The 18,150-nt window shown below is 42.3% G+C and overlaps 1 protein-coding gene across 1 annotated transcript in view; it reads right to left on the reverse strand.

Moving 5' to 3' along the window:
* Positions 1-18,150, reverse strand: part of ALPK2 (alpha kinase 2) — a 113,323-nt gene that overhangs the window by 72,085 nt on the left and 23,088 nt on the right. Inside the window, 3 exon segments of the mRNA XM_060029552.1 lie at positions 13,614-15,139; positions 15,142-15,268; positions 15,270-15,369. Of these exon segments, the coding sequence (XP_059885535.1) occupies positions 13,614-15,139; positions 15,142-15,268; positions 15,270-15,369 (1,753 nt within the window).

Below are 18,150 nucleotides of genomic sequence, written 5' to 3' on the forward strand. Positions count from 1 at the left end.
AAGGCCTGAGAACTAGCCAGCTCTGCTGACCCCTTGACCTTGCCCTTCTAGCCTCCAGAACTTTGAGAAAATAAATTTCTGTTGTTTAAACCATTCAGTCTGTGGTATTTTATGATGGCAACCCTAGTAAACTAAAACACGACTTTTCCATATTTATACCTTTGTATCATTTGAAATGAATGATCACCATTCAAATCTATTCATATTATTATGGTTGACAATGTTTCTGGAGTGCTTGTCACGCTTGCTGGATTGATATCCCCTTTTGTACACGGGCCTTTCAGATCACAGGGCAATGTTCAATTCAACATTTATTGAGCTCTTCTAACGACCAGGTACTGTGTGCTCAGTAAGGCTCACCACTGACCACAGGGAGTTCACAGTCCAGCAGGGCAGATGAATCAGGATAGTGTGGATCTAATCCAGTGTGATGGACAGGAGAGGCTCTAAATGAAGAGCTGTAGGACTAAGCAGAAGAGTGGCCCCGGGGGCAGTTGAGCCCAGGTGACTGAGGAGCTAGGGAGCAGGCAGAATCCAAATCTGCCTTGGGGACAATTAGATAATTTCATAAACAATCTGGATTTTGGAGCCAATTAATGGGGTTCTTTTTCCTGAATGATCCTGGCTCTTTTCTCAAACTTCGGTGGCCCTCAGCAGTAGCAGCAGCAGCTTCAGTTTGTGGTGTGTTGACCTGATTGCCTCAGGGAATCTGAATTCCATTTTTCCCACTTGAAATAAACGTGCCATGTTCCTGTTAATTAACATCTTTGAGCCTTGTGGGCAGGCTCACACTATTATTACAAGGATTGAACGAAATAGCAAATGCGGGGCATTCGTTCAGTACTAGGAACATGAAGACAGACACTCAATAAAGGGCGATTATTTTTGTGGATGAGGAGACACTTCTGTTTCTCCCCACAGGCAGTGCAAACTTTTGACCAAGTATAGAAGCTGGGATGACGATCTAAAAGTGTACCTCCAAGTCAATGTCATCTTTTAACTACACAACTGACTGATCTGGCTTATTCCTTATTGCTTAGTTTGGGTAACAATTCCATTTCAGAAAATGCCTTAGGACAGTGTCATATACGTGCCATGCAATGAACACAAAAGTATCAATATCACCATTCATAAGAACACAGCTTCCCAGTGGATAGGGTAACCTCTGGTATAAATTAGATACAAATAGAAGCTATTTTAAACCATAGGGATGATTGTTAGTAATTTACGATATTAGTGCACCAAATAGCTCCCAAATTACCTGGGGCTGTGAATTCTGAGGGTGACTTTATATCTTAGTCAGCTTAGACTGCTCTAACAAAATACCATAGACTGGGTGGCTTAAACACCAGAATTTTTTTTTTAACATCTTTATTGGAGTATAATTGCTTTACAATGGTGTGTTAGTTTCTGCTTTATAACAAAGTGAATCAGTTATACATATACATATATCCCCATATCTCTTCCCTCTTGCGTCTCCCTCCCTCCCACCCTCCGTATCCCACCCCTCTAGGTGGTCACAAAGCACCGAGCTGATCTCCCTGTGCTATGCAGCTGCTTCCCACTAGCTATCGGTTTTACGTTTGGTAGTGTATATATGTCCATGCCACTCTCTCACTTTGTCACAGCTTACCCTTCCCCCTCCCCATATCCTGAGGTCCACTCTCTAGTAGGTCTGCGTCTTTATTCCTGTCCTGCCCCTAGGTTCTTCATGACCTTTTATTTTTTTTCTTAGATTCCATACACATGTGTTAGCATACAGTATTTGTTTTTCTCTTTCTGACTTACTTCACTCTGTATGACAGACTCTAGGTCCATCCACCTCACTACAGATAACTCAATTTCGTTTCTTTTTATGGCTGAGTAATATTCCATTGTATATATATAAACACCAGAATTTTATTTCTCATAGATCTGGAGACCCAACTCGGTTCCTGGTGAGAGCTCTCTTTCTGGCATGCATACAGTGCAGCTGCCTCCCCATGGTCTCTCCTCTTTTTCTTATAAGATCACTAATCCCACTGTGGGGGGGGGGGGTCCACCCTCATGAATTCATCTAAACCTAATTACCTCGAACATTGTCAGATTTATCCATTTTTCTTTCCCTTTATGCTTAGACAGACTTTCGCACCTAGAGATCCACATTTCCTTCCATTTTATTTGATATTTTTTTGGTAGCTGATACATTTTTTTGGTATTTTTTTGAATTAAGGACTCACAGGACTTTAGTGCCTGGGAAACAGAGATCTTCTTGTTGAATCCCTTCAGTTCACACTGAGGAAAGAGGCCTCAAGAGGAGGAGAAATGACACAGGACGTGCAGCTGGTCACTGGCAGAACCAGGACTAGAATCGAGGATTCCTAGGCCCCAGTCTGTTTTCCTTTTCAAAAACACTAGTTTTACTCTATGACATATATCACAGAAAGATCCTTTTTGACCCACTTCCTATAGTAATGGCAATAAAAACAAATGGGACCTAATGAAACTTAAAAGCTTTTGCACAGCAAAGGAAACCATAAACAAGATGAAAAGACAACCCTCAGAATGGGAGAAAATACTTGCAAGTGAAGCAACTGACAAAGGATTAATCTCCAAAATACACAAGCAGCTCATGCAGCTCAATATCAAAAAAACAAACAACCCAATCCAAAAATGGGCGGAAGACCTAAATAGACATTTCTCCAAAGAAGACACACAGATGGCCAAGAGGCACATGAAAAGATGCTCAACATCACTAATTATTAGAGAAATGCAAATCAAAACCACAATGAGGTATCACCTCACACCAGTCAGAATGGCCATCAACAAAAAATCTACAAACAATAAATGCTGGAGAGGGTGTGGAGAAAAGAGAACCCTCTTGCACTGTTGGTGGGAATGTAAATTGATACAGCCACTATGAAGAACAGTATGGAGGTTCCTTAAAAAACTAAAAATAGAACTACCATATGACCCAGCAATCCCACTACTGGGCATATACCCTGAGAAAACCATGATTCAAAAAGAGTCATGTATCAAAATGTTCATTGCAGCTCTATTTACAGTAGCCGGGACATGGAGGCAACCTAAGTGTCCATCGACAGATGAATGGATAAAGATGTGGCACATACATACAATGGAGTATTACTCAGCCATAAAAAGAAACAAAATTGAGTTATTTGTAGTGAGGTGGACGGACCTAGAATCTGTCATACAGAGTGAAGTAAGTCAGAAAGAGAAAAACAAATACTGTATGCTAACACATATATATGGAATCTAAAACTTTTTTAAAAAATGGTTCTGATGAACCTGGGGGCAGGACAGGAACAAAGACACAGACATAGAGAATGGACGTGAGGACACGGGGAGGGGGAAGGGTAAGCTGGGATGAAGTGAGAGAGTGGCATGGACATATATACAGTACCAAATGTAAAATAGATAGCTAGTGGGAAGCAGCTGCATAGCACAGGGAGATCAGCTCGGTGCTTTGTGACCACCTAGAGGGGTGGGATAGGGAGGGTGGGAGGCTCAAGAGGGAGGGGATATGGGGATATATGTATACATATGGCTGATTCACTTTGTTATACAGCAGAAACTAACACACCATTGTAAAGCAATTATACTCCAATAAAGATGTAAAAACAAATAAAATTAAGTTAAATTCAAAAAACCACTAGTTTTCAATAATGCAGGTAATAAATGAATACAGTTTCCTTTTAAAATGTTACATTACTAATCACCCTTCTGAATGCAATATTCCTATTTCCCTCCCTGGAGTTAGTCATCATTATCATTTTGGTGTGTATCCTTCCAGACTTAAAAAAATAATTTTATGTATATATATATATGTATGTATAAGAACATACACTACTCTGGATTAGTCTGGAGGGCATGAATGGTATCATGTTCCATGGATCATGCTGCACTATACCTTTCTCTTTATATTATGTTTTGAGATGCCCATCATCTGAACAGGCCACATTTTATTTAGCTGTTTCTGCATAAATGTTTCCTTAGACAAACAATTCTGCAAAACATATTATGGTACACAGCCCTCCTGGGGCCCGTGTGTAAGCTCTTCTTGAGAGTAGATACCGAAAAGTGACACTGCTGCCCTTCTTCGTGTTAAAAGATACCACCAAGTTACATTCTTGCTGGCAATGAACCCATTTCTCCATAATCTCAATAACTTGATGTTATCATCCTTTAAATCTTTTGTCTGTCTGATGGGTGAAAATGTTACATCTTTTAAATTTATATTTTCCTAATTACTCACAAGATTGTACATCTTCTCATATATTTAATAACCACTTAGATTCTCTCTTCTATGAACTTCATATTTATTTACTTTTACCTTTTTTAAAATTCAGTTGTTAAGGGTACTTTTCTTATCTATTTGTTTTTTATATGCCTTGGAAATTAATCTTTGTCTCTTACATGTTTGACATATTTTTCCTGGTGCGTCACTTTCATTTAATTTTGTTCATAGTATTTTTTGTTATATAAAATTTTTAATTTGATGTAATCAAAACTGTCACATTTTTTCTTTGTTTTTGTTGTTGTTGATGTTCTTTACATCCCGAGAAGATCTTGTGGCTTTCAAGGTCATAAAAATAGTTTCCAATACTTTTTCCAGTAGTTTATAGTTTGGGTTTTTTATATTTAACTCAAAGATCCATCTGGGGCTTCCCTGGCGGTACAGTGGTTAAGAATCCGCCTGCCAATGCAGAGGACATGGGTTCGAGCTCTGGTCCGGGAAGATCCCACATGCTGTGGAGCAACTAAGCCCATGAGCCACAACTACTGAGCCTACGCTCTAGAGCCCATGAGCCACAACTACCGAAGCCCTCACGCCACAACTACTGAAGCCCGCGCACCTAGAGCCCGTGCTCTGCAACAAGAGAAGCCACCGCAATGAGAAGCCCGTGCACCGCAACAAAGAACAGCCCCCGCTCGCCACAAAAGAAAGCCCGTGTGCAGCAACAAAGACCCAATGCAGCCAAAAATAAATAAATTAATTAATTAATTTTAAAAAAAGATCCATCTGGAGTTTATTTGAGGTCCATTGGTCTTATTTTTTTCCCCACACGGATGGCTAGTTGTGTCAACTTTGAGGATTTTGCTTCTTCCCTAAAACTTGGCTATTTCTATCTTAAACCAAATTCCAATATATTCTTAGGTCTGATTCTGTTCTCTCAACTCACTTTGGTTTATCTACTTATCCGTTTGGGGCTACTACCGCACTGTTCTGATTACCACAGCTTTAGCGTTCATATTGATAGATGGTTGGGTAACCCAATATTTTTTCGGTCCCTTTTCAGTGAAGCAAGTTCACTTTCAGTCATAGCAAAAAAAAAAAAAAAAGACCAATAAGGCATGTCTCTGGCACTCAGCTCCCACCCAAGGCAGTGATGAGAGATTTGCTACAGGGACTAAAACTCATCCTCGCAGCCCAAGGACCCTCCTCTCACCAGCCTCTCCTGCTGCCACCCAGATTCTTGTCCCGTCCCTACTCCTCAAAATAAAACTCAGCTGTAGATGGTACACCTGTTTTGGATTAGTTACAATAAATCAGGATCTGTATTTATTTCAGTGGCTGGACAGGTGAAGCCCAAGCTGCATTTAGAGCAAGCCAACTAGAAAGCAGAGAAAAATCCAAGTCATGAGGGTTTTGTCCTCTTAGGGCAAAGGGGTTACACTTGACAAGCCCTAAACTTCCCGTGGTTTCCAAAATCCTGTGATTCTTTACAGGAACGCCTCAAGTTGTAGTATTCACGCCAGGTCTCATTCTAGTTAAGCCCATGGCTTAAATTCTGCTCAGGAGAATCACTTAATTAAAGTGATCACTTAATTAATTAAGAATCACTTAATTAAAGGTGCAGATACAACAAGTCTTGGGTACAATTCAGAGATCTGTATCTTTAAACAAGCACCATAGCAGGTGATTCCCAGTGCAAATCATCCCGGCCCCCACTTGGAGGCAGTGCCCTGAGGCCTTGGAGCCCCTGAGCAGCAGGCCTTTGTGCCCCCGCAGCACAGGGGGGACTCTGTAACACGGGTTCTGTAATGAGGTAGCCCGATGAAATCAGTTACTAGGGAATGACATCAGTATAACATAGATGCTGCGCTAAGGGCCCCTGAATAGCTGGAGTAAACTATAGAATCTTGAGCAGGAAAGGGAATAGCCTTTAACTCAGCTTTTGCATTGGCAGCAGGGAGCCTTTGTAGTCATATTTTAATAAAATTAAAACTGAAGCCTGGGGGGTGGGGGAGGGATGGACTGAGGAACTGGGGTTGGGAGATGCCAACTATTACACATAGAATGGCTAAACAGCAAGGTCCTACTGTATAGCACAGGGAACTATATTCAATCTCTTGTAAGAACTATAATGGGACAGAATCTGAAAAAAATATAGGTATAACTGAGTCACTTTGCTGTACAGCAGAAATGAACACAACATTGTAAATCAATTAGACTTCAATTAAAAAATAAATTAAAAAAAAAATGAAGCCTGCCCCAGTGCTCCTAAGAGGCACCCTCCAGGCCTGGGTCACTTGAAGGCACGCGGCACCTCCCAGGCCCAGTTTCACAGACGGCTCCACAGAGACCCATTTCTGTTTTCGCATCTCAGCCTCCAGCTGCTCTGACTAAAGGGCTGCCAGCACTTCCACTCAATGACCTTGTGTATATTTAATCTCTGCTGTGGCAGCCCTCAGGCAACCTGAGCCGCCTCCCTGGGTGGTCCAAGTGAACTTCTTGCATTCATTTTTTGCTTTTGTCTCTAGTTTTTAAATGGCCTGTTTATGAAGTAACCTGCGGGGAATACTATTTTCCCCAGAAGCTGTGGGGACTGTGACTTTGCAGAATGTGAGGTGTTGCGGGAATGCATATACCGCACCAGAGCAGAAACAACTTACACGTGGAGAACGCCCACTACCTTGATTTGAAAAGTAGTATTGAATAGCCTGGCGCTTTGTTCCTTGGCTAAGATTGCAGAAAATCAGGTGCAAGGGGCTCCAGTATCCTTGAGGGAGCGCTTTCGTGAGGGGCACAACCTCTCAGGAAAGGTGGCCCTGCTCTGCAGGTGTGGGACCTGGAACCGCCAGAGTGACACTTGCATTCCACTCCCTGAGGGCCTTAGAACCACCAAAACCAGGACCTCTGGGGGTGGGGCTTGGGCACCTGTATATTTAGAAAACCAGGGATGGTTCTAAAGCACAGCCAAGATTCTCAATCTTAGAGGTTCAGAGAATCATTTGGGAGCTTTTAAAACCCTCAGTGCCCAGCCACACTGCAGACAAATGACATCAGAATCTTGTAGGGGGAGTGAGGGACGGGGGCGGTACTCAGGCATCAGAATGGTTTAAGGTCCCAGGTGATCCCAGGTACAGCAGGGTTGAGACCATTGCCTTAGGGTCTCAGTGGGAAAGATCTCTTCTTGCAGACCAGGACTTTTGGAACTTTAGTGTGCATACAAATCTCCTAAGAATTGGGCTAAAATTGCAAATTCTGATTCAGCAAGACTGGGGCGGGGCTTGAGATTTTGCATTCTGCCAAGCTGGTCTGCAGACCACAAGGTGAGTAGCAAGGCTGTAGGTACTAACGAGCTTCCGTTGATTTTTTTTTTTTTTTAACATCGTTATTGGAGTATAATTGCTTTACAATGGTGTGTTAGTTTCTGCTGTATAACAAAGTGAATCAGCTATACATATACATATACCCTCATATCTCTTCCCTCTTGCATCTCCCTCCCTCCCACCCTCCCTATCCCACCCCTCTAGGTGGTCACAAAGCACCAAGCTGATCTCCCTGTGCTATGCGGCTGCTTCCCACTAGCTATCGGTTTTACATTTGGTAGTGTATGTATGTCCATGCCACTCTCTCACTTTGTCCCAGCTTACCCTTCCCCCTCCCCATATCCTCAAGTCCATTCTCTAGTAGGTCTGCATCTTTATTCGTGTCCTGCCCCTAGGTTCTTCATGACCTTTTTTTTTTTTTTTTAGATTCCATATATGTGTTAGCATACAGTATTTGTTTTTCTCTTTCTGACTTACTTCACTCTGTATGACAGACTCTAGGTCTATCACCTCACTACAAATAACTCAATTTCGTTTCTTTCTATGGCTGACTCATATTCCATTGTATATATGTGCCACATCTTCTTTATCCATTCATCTGTCGATGGGCGTTTAGGTGGCTTCCATGTCTCAGCTATTGTAAATAGAGCTGCAGTGAACATTCTGGTACATGACTCTTTTTGAATTATGGTTTTCTCAGGGTATATGCCCAGTAGTGGGATTGCTGGGTCGTATGGTAGTTCTATTTGTAGTTTTTTAAGGAACCTCCATACTGTTCTCCATAGTGGCTGTATCAATGTACATTCCCGCCAGCAGTGCGAGGGTTCCCTTTCCTCCACACCGTCTCCAGCATTTACTGTTTGCAGATTTTTTGATGATGGCCGGCCGTTGATTATTTAATACCGACTGAGTACAACACCTGCAGTGAGCAGTAATCATGCAGGTCCAGGATGGTAATGGGTTTAGGCAGAAGTGGCACAGTGGGCTTTGTGATTAAAAACAAAACAAACGTTTGTGTTACTCCCTGGGTCAGCCGTGGAGTAGTGCTGACAAGAGGCGTGACTGCCACGTTCTGAGAGATGAGTGATTATAAACTTCGGCCCTTCCCATCATCAGCAGAGAGCTGGCTTATCTGCCTTCCTGAGTCAGTGCTAACAGTTGTTATTTGGGGTGATGCATTTTATTATGCAGATGAATTCGAATCTCAGATTGTTCTGTCCCAGATATGAGAACTATATTGCAAGAAGGTTTAGATTATCAGCTTATATTTTCCTATGCTTTGAACGAATTTTACTGGAGACCTGTGTCTGCCTGTCACTGGGTGGCCATGCACATTTCAAGCTGCCGTATACCGTGTTATTACACTGCCTGCCTAGCTACTCGGCTGCACTTAAATGAACTTTCCTACCACATTTATCACGTGAGCCTACACAAGTGACACATTTCTATAGATCTTACTACACACACATACATACACACATACAGAAGCACAAGTAAAACTGGGAAAATCTGAATAAGATCAACAGATGGTATCAAGGTCAATGTCTTGGTTGTGAAAATTATGCTATAGTTTTGCCAAATGTTACCATCGGGGGAAGCTGGGCACAGTGTACAGCGCTCTGTCTCATTTCTTACAACTATATGTGCACGTACAATATCTCATTAAAAATTTCAATTAAAAAAAGGTATTAAATCCTCTTGTAGCCAGCCAAAAGGAGGCTGATATGGGGAGAAAGGACATATGGATTAAGAAGGTAAATAATAAATTGAAAAATGAAAATACTTATTAAATGTTAACTGCATAATAGGTACTGTGCTGAGCATTTAATCCGTACAACACTCTGTGAGGTGGTGGCGGTTGTTATTATTATTGTTATTAGTATTATTTTGTTTTAGATGAGGAAACTGGGGCTGGGAGAGCTTAAGTAGTTTTTCCCAGGGCACAGAGTCAGAAAGCAGTAGGGCAGGAACCAAACTCAGGTCCAGAGCTCACCACACTATACAAAGAATGAGGACAAGCATGCTGTTTCTCTGGAAGGAGAAATCATAGTTAGGGATGAGGAAAGTGCTTCAGGGGAAGTACAATTTGAAGGACCTGCACCTTGGCCTTGAAGGAGTAGGTGAGCTGAGCTAGCAACAAGCTGAGTGATGGCGTTCCAGACCAGAAGATGGAAAAAACACATTCTGAGAAAAGTCTTCCTTTTCCAGGTAAGGTAGCCAGCGTGTACGTCTGCTTTGCCTCTCAGAGGTAAACAGAAGCAATATTGTGGAGGGTCTTGAATGCTAGGGGGATGTGGTAAGATCTTCCTGGATCTAGTTAGCAATTTGTGAGAGCTGATAAGCCACCAACAAGGCCAAGGTTGTATCTGAATTACCAGCATTCACAAGGAAGCCGAATGCAAAGTGTGGTCAGTTTAGCATAAACCAATCCATCCCCAGGGCCAGAAGAGCAATGGGTAGCAATTTCCTAGTAGAAAGGTGGTATATGAGGGGAACCAAGGAATGTACTTATGACAATGAAGGCCATAAAGTAGTTGAGACCAATGAATATTAGAATCATACATGACTATACCTGGAATTCGCAGCAAAAGCAGTTCTAAGAGGGAAGTTTATAGCAATACAATCTTACCTCAGGAAACAGAAGTCTCAAACAACCTAGCCTTACACCTAAAGCAACTAGAGAAAGAAGAACAAACAAAACCTAAAGTTAGTAGAAGGAAAGGAATCATAAAGATCAGAGCAGAAATAAATAAAATAGAGATGAAGAAAACAATAGCAAAGATGAGTGAAAATAAAAGCTGGTTCTTTGAGAAGATAAACAAAATTGACAAACCTTTAGCCAGACTCATCAAGAAAAAAAGGGAGAGGACTCAATCTAGTTATCTAGTACCATCTGGCTGTTTACTCATTCAATTATTGAGTGCCTATTACGTGACCAGTACTATTCCAAGGACTTGGGACATTTCAGTGAAAAAAACAGTGACCGAACTCACTACCATCATGGAGCTCACCCTTTCTGCTGATTCCTGGTCAGGAAGATTCTTAACTATCAGAACCTAAGAATACATTTCCATACCGTACACTTGAGTTCCCATGATCCCAGAGAGCAATGCAAATCTCTCTGGGGTGAAGCTGGCAGCTCTGCAGAAGGACAGACACAGTACTTCTGATTTAAGAGTGAGGATGATCTTACCCCAGTGTGGCTACAGGGAAACTTAAGAGGGGCAGACTGGCCGGCCCTGCCTCTGAGTTGGATCAAGAAAGCAAGATCAGAACCAAGGTGAACGATTGGCAGTGTGACCCTGGAAGATGATTCAAGTTAGCCTGGGGTACCCTTTCTGTTTTCCACTCCCAAACTGGGATTAATTTAGGAATCTTCCATAAATGTAGAGGAACAGGGGGCTTTTCAGTCTTAGCCTGGGTAAGTACTATCTCGAGACAAATCAGAACAAGATGGCTTTGCCTTGTTAGAGTGGGAAAGGAAGACAGCAAGTAAGGACTCCTGGATTCAGTTTAGTCTACACATTTGCCTCGTTCCTGTAACGTAGAATTAGAGATATGGAATTTTTCTCAGCATGCTAAAAGCAATACACAGATGAAGAGAAAATACTAAAAGATAAGATGCTGGTCACTGTTTCTACTGCTAGTCACCTTCAAGGAAGTGAATCAGGCAAGAGTCAGGAGAGGGCAAATTTATTAATGTTACCTTCAACCAAGGATTTTTAACCAATTTTAAGTTCCCACGAGCCTCAGATGTCTGAGAATAAATATTTTAAATGTCTTTTGACTTAGTTATGGAAAGATTCACCAATCTTGGGCTGGCTTTTTTTTTCTTTAGCAATATTATAAAAAATTTGATTTAGTTCCCAATGACCCCCTAATGCTTTGGTGTCACATGTGCAATGATATTTAGCCATTTCCTGTAAATGTGGCTATGCTGCGTACATGTGTAAGAAATACAGACATCTCCTACAGTTAGAGAGTAACTTTTTGCATGGGTAAAAGAAATCTGCACTCACTATGCCACTATACCTGTGGCAGGACGTTCCTGCTCTAGTTAAGGGTCAATAAATGCCACAGGTACAGAGATCCTATTTCTAACTTGGGGCTACACGGAACTATTTAATATATAGCTTCTACTCACATTGTCCCTTGAGTGAGAGGTCGACTCCGCTACTGAGAACAGCAGAGTGAGAAATGGCCCCTCTATCTGCAGAATGCAAGCTTTCTAAAAATTCATGTTCAGTGTCCTGAGATAATTGCCTTGGTCATGTGTGAAACCACAGATGAGACCTTGAGCTGATAGCTGGCAAGGTAGGTGTGCATCCATGAATGTGTGACTGTGTGAGCAAGAGTCCCATTAGTAGTTTGGCAGAGACAAGAGTGTCCCAGGGACCGCCCCTTCTATTCCACTGCGTTGCCAGGAAACAAGTGAGCTTCCTGGTCCCCAGGGCTCTCCATCTCAGAATTCAGGGTGACAAAGGGGGCTCCTTCCTTGAGCGCCTCTCAACTTTTGGCAGCTGAGGGAGCTAGGCATTGCCTCCCACAGTGATGGGTCTAAAACTAACATTGTCAATAGCCCCCTCTCCTTCACTTACTTTTTTTGGGCCACTTTGCTCCCCACTTCCCCTTGCTCCACACTCAACCTTTAATAATTGAAGCAATTTGCCCAGTGAAACGCTCAACATGGATAAACGACTGTGAAAAGGCACTTAGCTGAGTCAGGAAGAGCATTTTATGAGTAGAAAGGGAAATGCTATATTTATTGACATGGAAAAATTTACATTATAACTTAATTTTGTATTACTTTTTGGCCAAACCGCCTCCATAAACTCCTCTTGGGCATGAATCTGTGGTCATTGGTGTGTTAAACAACCAAAAAGGATAAAGCTGGCACTCCTGAAAAGAAGTAAAGTATAAATGTGACCTTTATATGGCTAATTTGGCCCGTGGAACAGAACAATTTGCTCAGGAAAAAACTACCCTGGATCTGGAGACTTTTAGGCTATTTTATCACTGGGTCTTTAGAAATCAATATATTAAATTTTTACTTTTTCACAAAGGGAGTTCAATAACTTTGAATGCATTTGGGAATACTTAATTTTCTTTGGAGTATATCTAGGCTTCTATAAAAACAATACTAGGTCCCAACCACAAAGTTGGGAGAAGGGAGAACAGAGGCTGAGTAAAAATAATTGATAAATAACTTTTCTTAGGTATTTATTTCCAAAAACCAAATCTTGGTCATAGCATAGCATCAGTTCAAAGCCCATTTGGAACCCTTTAAAATTATAAATATAATAAGTTCATATCAAGCATAACATATTTGTACATTAATTATTCCCATTTATTCAATTGCATCTTTTTCAAATACACCCCCACATCAGTAATAGAGTAAAACTTTTTTTTTTTTTTTGGCTTCCTGTTGTGTTTTCTTAGCCTCTTTAATACTTTGTGGTCTAAGAAAAATAAAATAAAACAGACATTCATTCAAAAACCTACTTTGATTTTTGAGCACAGCAAAATCTACTTTATCTACTTTCTCCAGCATCAAGTGAATTCTGCAAATCATTTAGACACACAGAAATCTTTCATTCATACTACGAATTCTGATAAAAGCCAGCACTTACCAGTTTTCAAACTGCCCCGAAACATCACTAAAAAGAATGTTTTGGTTTTTTTTTTTTTTACAAGCTACACCCAAAACATTTGCTTAAAAACTTTCTAAATAGTGACATTGCCTGGTAAAACACACGCAGTAGACAAAATATCAAATTTCTTTTTCCAGCTGTCCAGAATCCTATTAGTGCCTCTTACTTCTATCTGTCTTTTGCTATAATTAGGATGGCTTAGGGTTTATCTGGCCCTTTTTTCAAAACCAGATTTCCTTCCCAGCAGCAGCCCCTGTCATTCACAAGTACCCTGATGGTACTGGAAGAACCATTTTGATGTACATTGTGGAACAGCAATTGTGAATGTGAAGGGAAGGGACATACACACACGTGCGCACGCACAAATACATTTTAGCTTATAATTTTTTAAAAGAGGAGTCTTACCTGAAGATGATCACTCCAGCCTGGAATCCTGCTTGTTTCAAGTACGCTTTTAACCCACACTCCTTCTCCCTGCAAGTCCAAGCTCCCGTCTTTGGAGAGTGAGCCTGGTGGAGTCTGCAGGATGTTTGCTTCTTGCTCTGCTTGGGTTGGAGTAGCACAGCCTCCTGCATGGAGCTGGGAATTCAAACCAGTCGCTTCTGCTTTGGCATGGGAACTCTCTCTTTTGTCACTTGGGGTTAGTGGGTGCTTCACAGGTCCTCTGGGATACAGGCGATTCAGGGGGGCTTCTGTTGCCCCTTCTTCCAGGTTGGGGTTCAGCTTCTTGGCTTTTCCCTTAATCCCCGGTCGCCTCGCCCTGGCAGGTTTCTCTGAGCCCCTCCGGCTCAATAAGTCTTTCCCCCCTACTCTCTTCTCAGCCACAGTCTCCAAACACTGGTTCATCCCTGATTTTCCTAACTCACCAGATAAGTGCTTCCTCTCTCTCTCTGTTACTGCTTTATCCATGTTTAGCAGATTGTCACTGGCAAATTCCTTTCCTGCCTGGTGGCCGTCTCTGGTTTCCCCTTGAATTCCTGGATAGCCATCTTCAGCAGCTTCAGGGGCAGTGGGTGGTTTATATCTCCCCTGGTCTGTGACCACAGACGTTCCATCCTGGTGAGGTCCCACAGGCAGGGTCATCCCTGTCTGCGGGGATGAGGCACTGTGCATGGAGGCTAGGCTGCTCCGTACCTCCACTTCTTGGGATGGTGAGTGATGACCACAGAGGCCAGCGGTGGCATCCATAGGCCCGGTGTCATCCGACACCAGAGGCTCACAACCCATTTCACTGAGGAAATGCTCACATCCACCCAGGCAACACTCACTGAATTCCATCTCTTCGTCATCGCTTTCTAATAAAAAAACACGCTCAGTCCCCTGCAGGTCCCTTTGCCAAATTGCATTAGAGTGATCTGTCATGACGTCGGAACATTCCAGATACTCCAGGTCATTGTCTGAAAACTCCTCGGCGTAGGTTAGGGTTCTCTCTGAGCAGAGTTCATAATCACTGTCAAAGTCTGTGCTGGAAGGCAGGCGGCTGACAGGCTTGTTGCCCGTGGCCCTGTCACCTGGGGAAGTGGATGAGGCTACCTCCATCAGCGGCAGGCTAAAGCTGATGGATTTCTGTACTGTGGGATTTTGATGACTAGAGTTGAAGACTTCTTCATTCGGGCCATTGGTGTCTAAGGCACCATCCATTAACCTTGATAGTTCGGAATGCACTGTCCTGTGGCCACACACATCTTGTTTATCGGGAATATTACTTGAATTAGAACAAAGCAACCCCTCTGCAACGTCCTCTGTGTTGTCGGGATCACGAGCTTCTTCAGTTTGCCTCATGTCTTTAACATCCAAGGGATTTTCAGAACTGGATGTACCAAGGGCATTATCAGCCAATAGCTGGAGTGAACACGCACCATTGAATTTGGAGGAGGCGGAGTCAGCTGATGCGGGAGGACCCGAGGCGATACTTTCTTCTTCCTTATAGGATGCTCTTTCTCATCAGTTTGATGTGTGCTTTCCTGCTCACAGGTCTCACGTTTGCAAACTGTGTTCCTGTCATCTTTCGGGTTAAGAGAGAGCTGTTGATTCTCTGACGGACACTCCGCTTCCGTGGATTGAAGCTCCACTTCAATGGATCTTCACTGCAGAGCCGCAGATCAACCCCAAACAGTTTTTAGCAGAGATTTGATAAATAGCAGCGTCGTTTTGGGTACCGCTAGGATGAAGAGAAGATACAGGTAAGTTTGCATGCCTACATTTCTTGCCTCATGGCACACACAGAAAATGACCATGGTTTTCCTGCACACTCAAGGAGATCTGTGGTTCCCCTAGGAAGGGGTTTGTGGTCAGAGGCAACTGGCTGAGATGCTCAGCAGTTTCCCTTAAGACTCTTCACGATCTTACCCCAAACTGAAAATGCTATGAATTACTCAGATGAATGGAGAAACGTTTTATATTCTAGTTTCGTCTTCTCTCCTTTTATTTTAAGTCATTCTATGTTATGGGAGTTTGAAAAAGCATTACTTTCTGGAGTAAGGTATTATACACAAATAACTAAAGTACTCTAACTCCTGTAGTGGAATAGTATAAGCAGTAACTCTTTTTAAGACCATGCTAAGAAGGCATGGTTCTTGCCAGGAGGCTGTATAGATGATACCATACTAGTATGTGTATGAAGCATAGTGCCATTTCCTCTTTAATTTAACATGATTCTAAAGCCTAAATCACAGCCGTGAACCCCTCTGGTTGGAAACCAATGTCCACATGCCATCCTGACCAAGACCCGCCAGGTGTTTGGCTTTGGCCCAGCAGGGAAGAAACCGAATCCTGGATCCCACCAAGCCTGCTCTCCCTCCCTGCTCCACGAGGGATGGTGCTCAGTGGCTCCTCCCTTTCTTGACTGGAGCCACATGGAGCCTGGAGCCCGACCTGCTTTGCTGACCTTTACCATTAAGACCCTTATCCAGGCTCTGCAGTCCCAATAAAAACTTGTTATACTTGCTTTATATTTGCATTCTTATTTATCTCACTGGACCTCATTGTAATTGTAACACTGCTGATCTCACGCTATGTATTACCCAGCTCAGAGGCAACCACTTTCAGAAGGCAGGAGCTGAGAGTCTGGCTCAGACTTAGAGATGATGCTCAGACCTTTACTGACTGGTGCACGTAAAAGATGCACAAATATCTAACCCAGGAGGGTCAGTGTTAGACACTTACAGCTACGGGACACCGTCTTCCTTATCCTCTCTCTTCCTTACTGGAGGGACCTCACTGTCTCCTGAGCTCATGTGCTCGTAAGCCCTCAGTCGTTGGGTGCCTGCTCACATAGGCCTCATTTTCAGAAATCATAGACTGATTCCAATTTTATTAATACCTTGTTTCTTTTGGTAACTTGGTTCCCAAGTAGAAGACATTCAGGGGTGGCCGAGGTTGGCCAAGCCTGATCCAAAGCTAATCTCTGGATTTGCCCTGACCAACAGCCTGGGGAGACTAAAATTTAGGGCAAATTTCCAGGGGAAACAGTACCTGCTCCTGTCTATTTCACAAAGTTATTCTGAGGTTCAAATGAAAAAAAAAAATCAATATGAAGGGACTTGGTAAAGCAGAAATTTTATGCCACATGTACTCTGTAAGAACGTAAAAGTGCTAAAATGATAATTACTTATAGTGATAATAGTGATATATATAGTGATATATATCACTATATATATCACTATATATATAGTGATAATTACTTATAGTGATGTGAGAGAGGTATTAGCTAACGCTACTACAGCAGTCATATTGCAATATAAACGTATCAAATCAATATATTGTACACCTTCAACTTACACAGTGTTGTAGGTCAAATATAACTTAATTAAAAAAAAAAAAAAGGATGAGTCAGTGCTAAGATCAGGTTATCGCTGGTTCTCAAGAAGTATGCAGAAGAATTATCAGGGAACTCCATTCAAAATTCTTGAATCAGAATCTGAGTAAAGGGCCTAAGAATTTACTTTTCAAGTTCCCAGATGCATTCTGCTACAAACTGTCCTTGATCCACCCTTGGAGACACCCTCATCCTCATCACCATTAATTAGGCTTAGGTCTCTTCAATTAAAGCTGAGGGAGGCATGAAGAGAAAATGACTTTTGCATGAGTTTCACATTGCCCACGTCATTCCCTTTCTGCCTCTTTTTGATTAGCTCTTGGAGATCTGGCCTCAGTCGAGAGCTTACAAGGGGTGTGAAACAGCACCATGGGCTACTAGAAAATCCCAAGTAATTGTGACTTCCTGATTTATCCAGGCCATGATCCCTCTGCTGGACAAACCAGTTATCCTGAAGGTACTATAACTTGCGTGGGAAGAAGGAAAAGGAAGAGAGGAAAACAAGACTAAGAGGCACAAAGGACCAGGTAAGAAAGCAATAAAGGAGGAAATAGAGATGATTCTCTAGAATCAAAGAGGGAAAACAAAACAAAGTTGAGAAAAATATGGAGAAGATAAATGAATTAAATATACTTAACTTCTGAATGACTAGATTAACAGATCGGGAAATGTTATGATTTAGTAATGTGGGACTTTATGGAACGTGTGTTTTAGCGGATATAAGATTTAAAAGTCATCCTGAGTACATTAAAGAGGAAAAGGAACTGGATTAAGTATAATTAACTTCTCACTGGCTAATAAGTGCCTTTGAGAGAGTTACGGTTTGCGGTTGGCATGCCCTAGTAATTATCTCTAAACATCCTAACAAGGAGGTGGAGAAAATCGGGCAAGGAACCCAGCCTTTGCTGAATACCTCCTCTATTATACAGTGTGCTAGCTGCTCCCTGTCTGCAAAACTGAGGCTCCAAGGAGCCATTTCCCCAAAGTGACAAAGTAGGTAAGTGGTGGAGCTCGGATAGGAAACCAGAGCCTCTGACTCTGTTGCTTGGCTCTGTGAATCCTGTTAGAAAACAGACATTCAGAGAAGGGAAATGATAGCGTGTAGAGAGAGATCGTATTTGCAAA

Source organism: Delphinus delphis, chromosome 13 (assembly GCF_949987515.2).
Source record: "Delphinus delphis chromosome 13, mDelDel1.2, whole genome shotgun sequence".
Taxonomy (NCBI): Eukaryota; Metazoa; Chordata; class Mammalia; order Artiodactyla; family Delphinidae; genus Delphinus; species Delphinus delphis.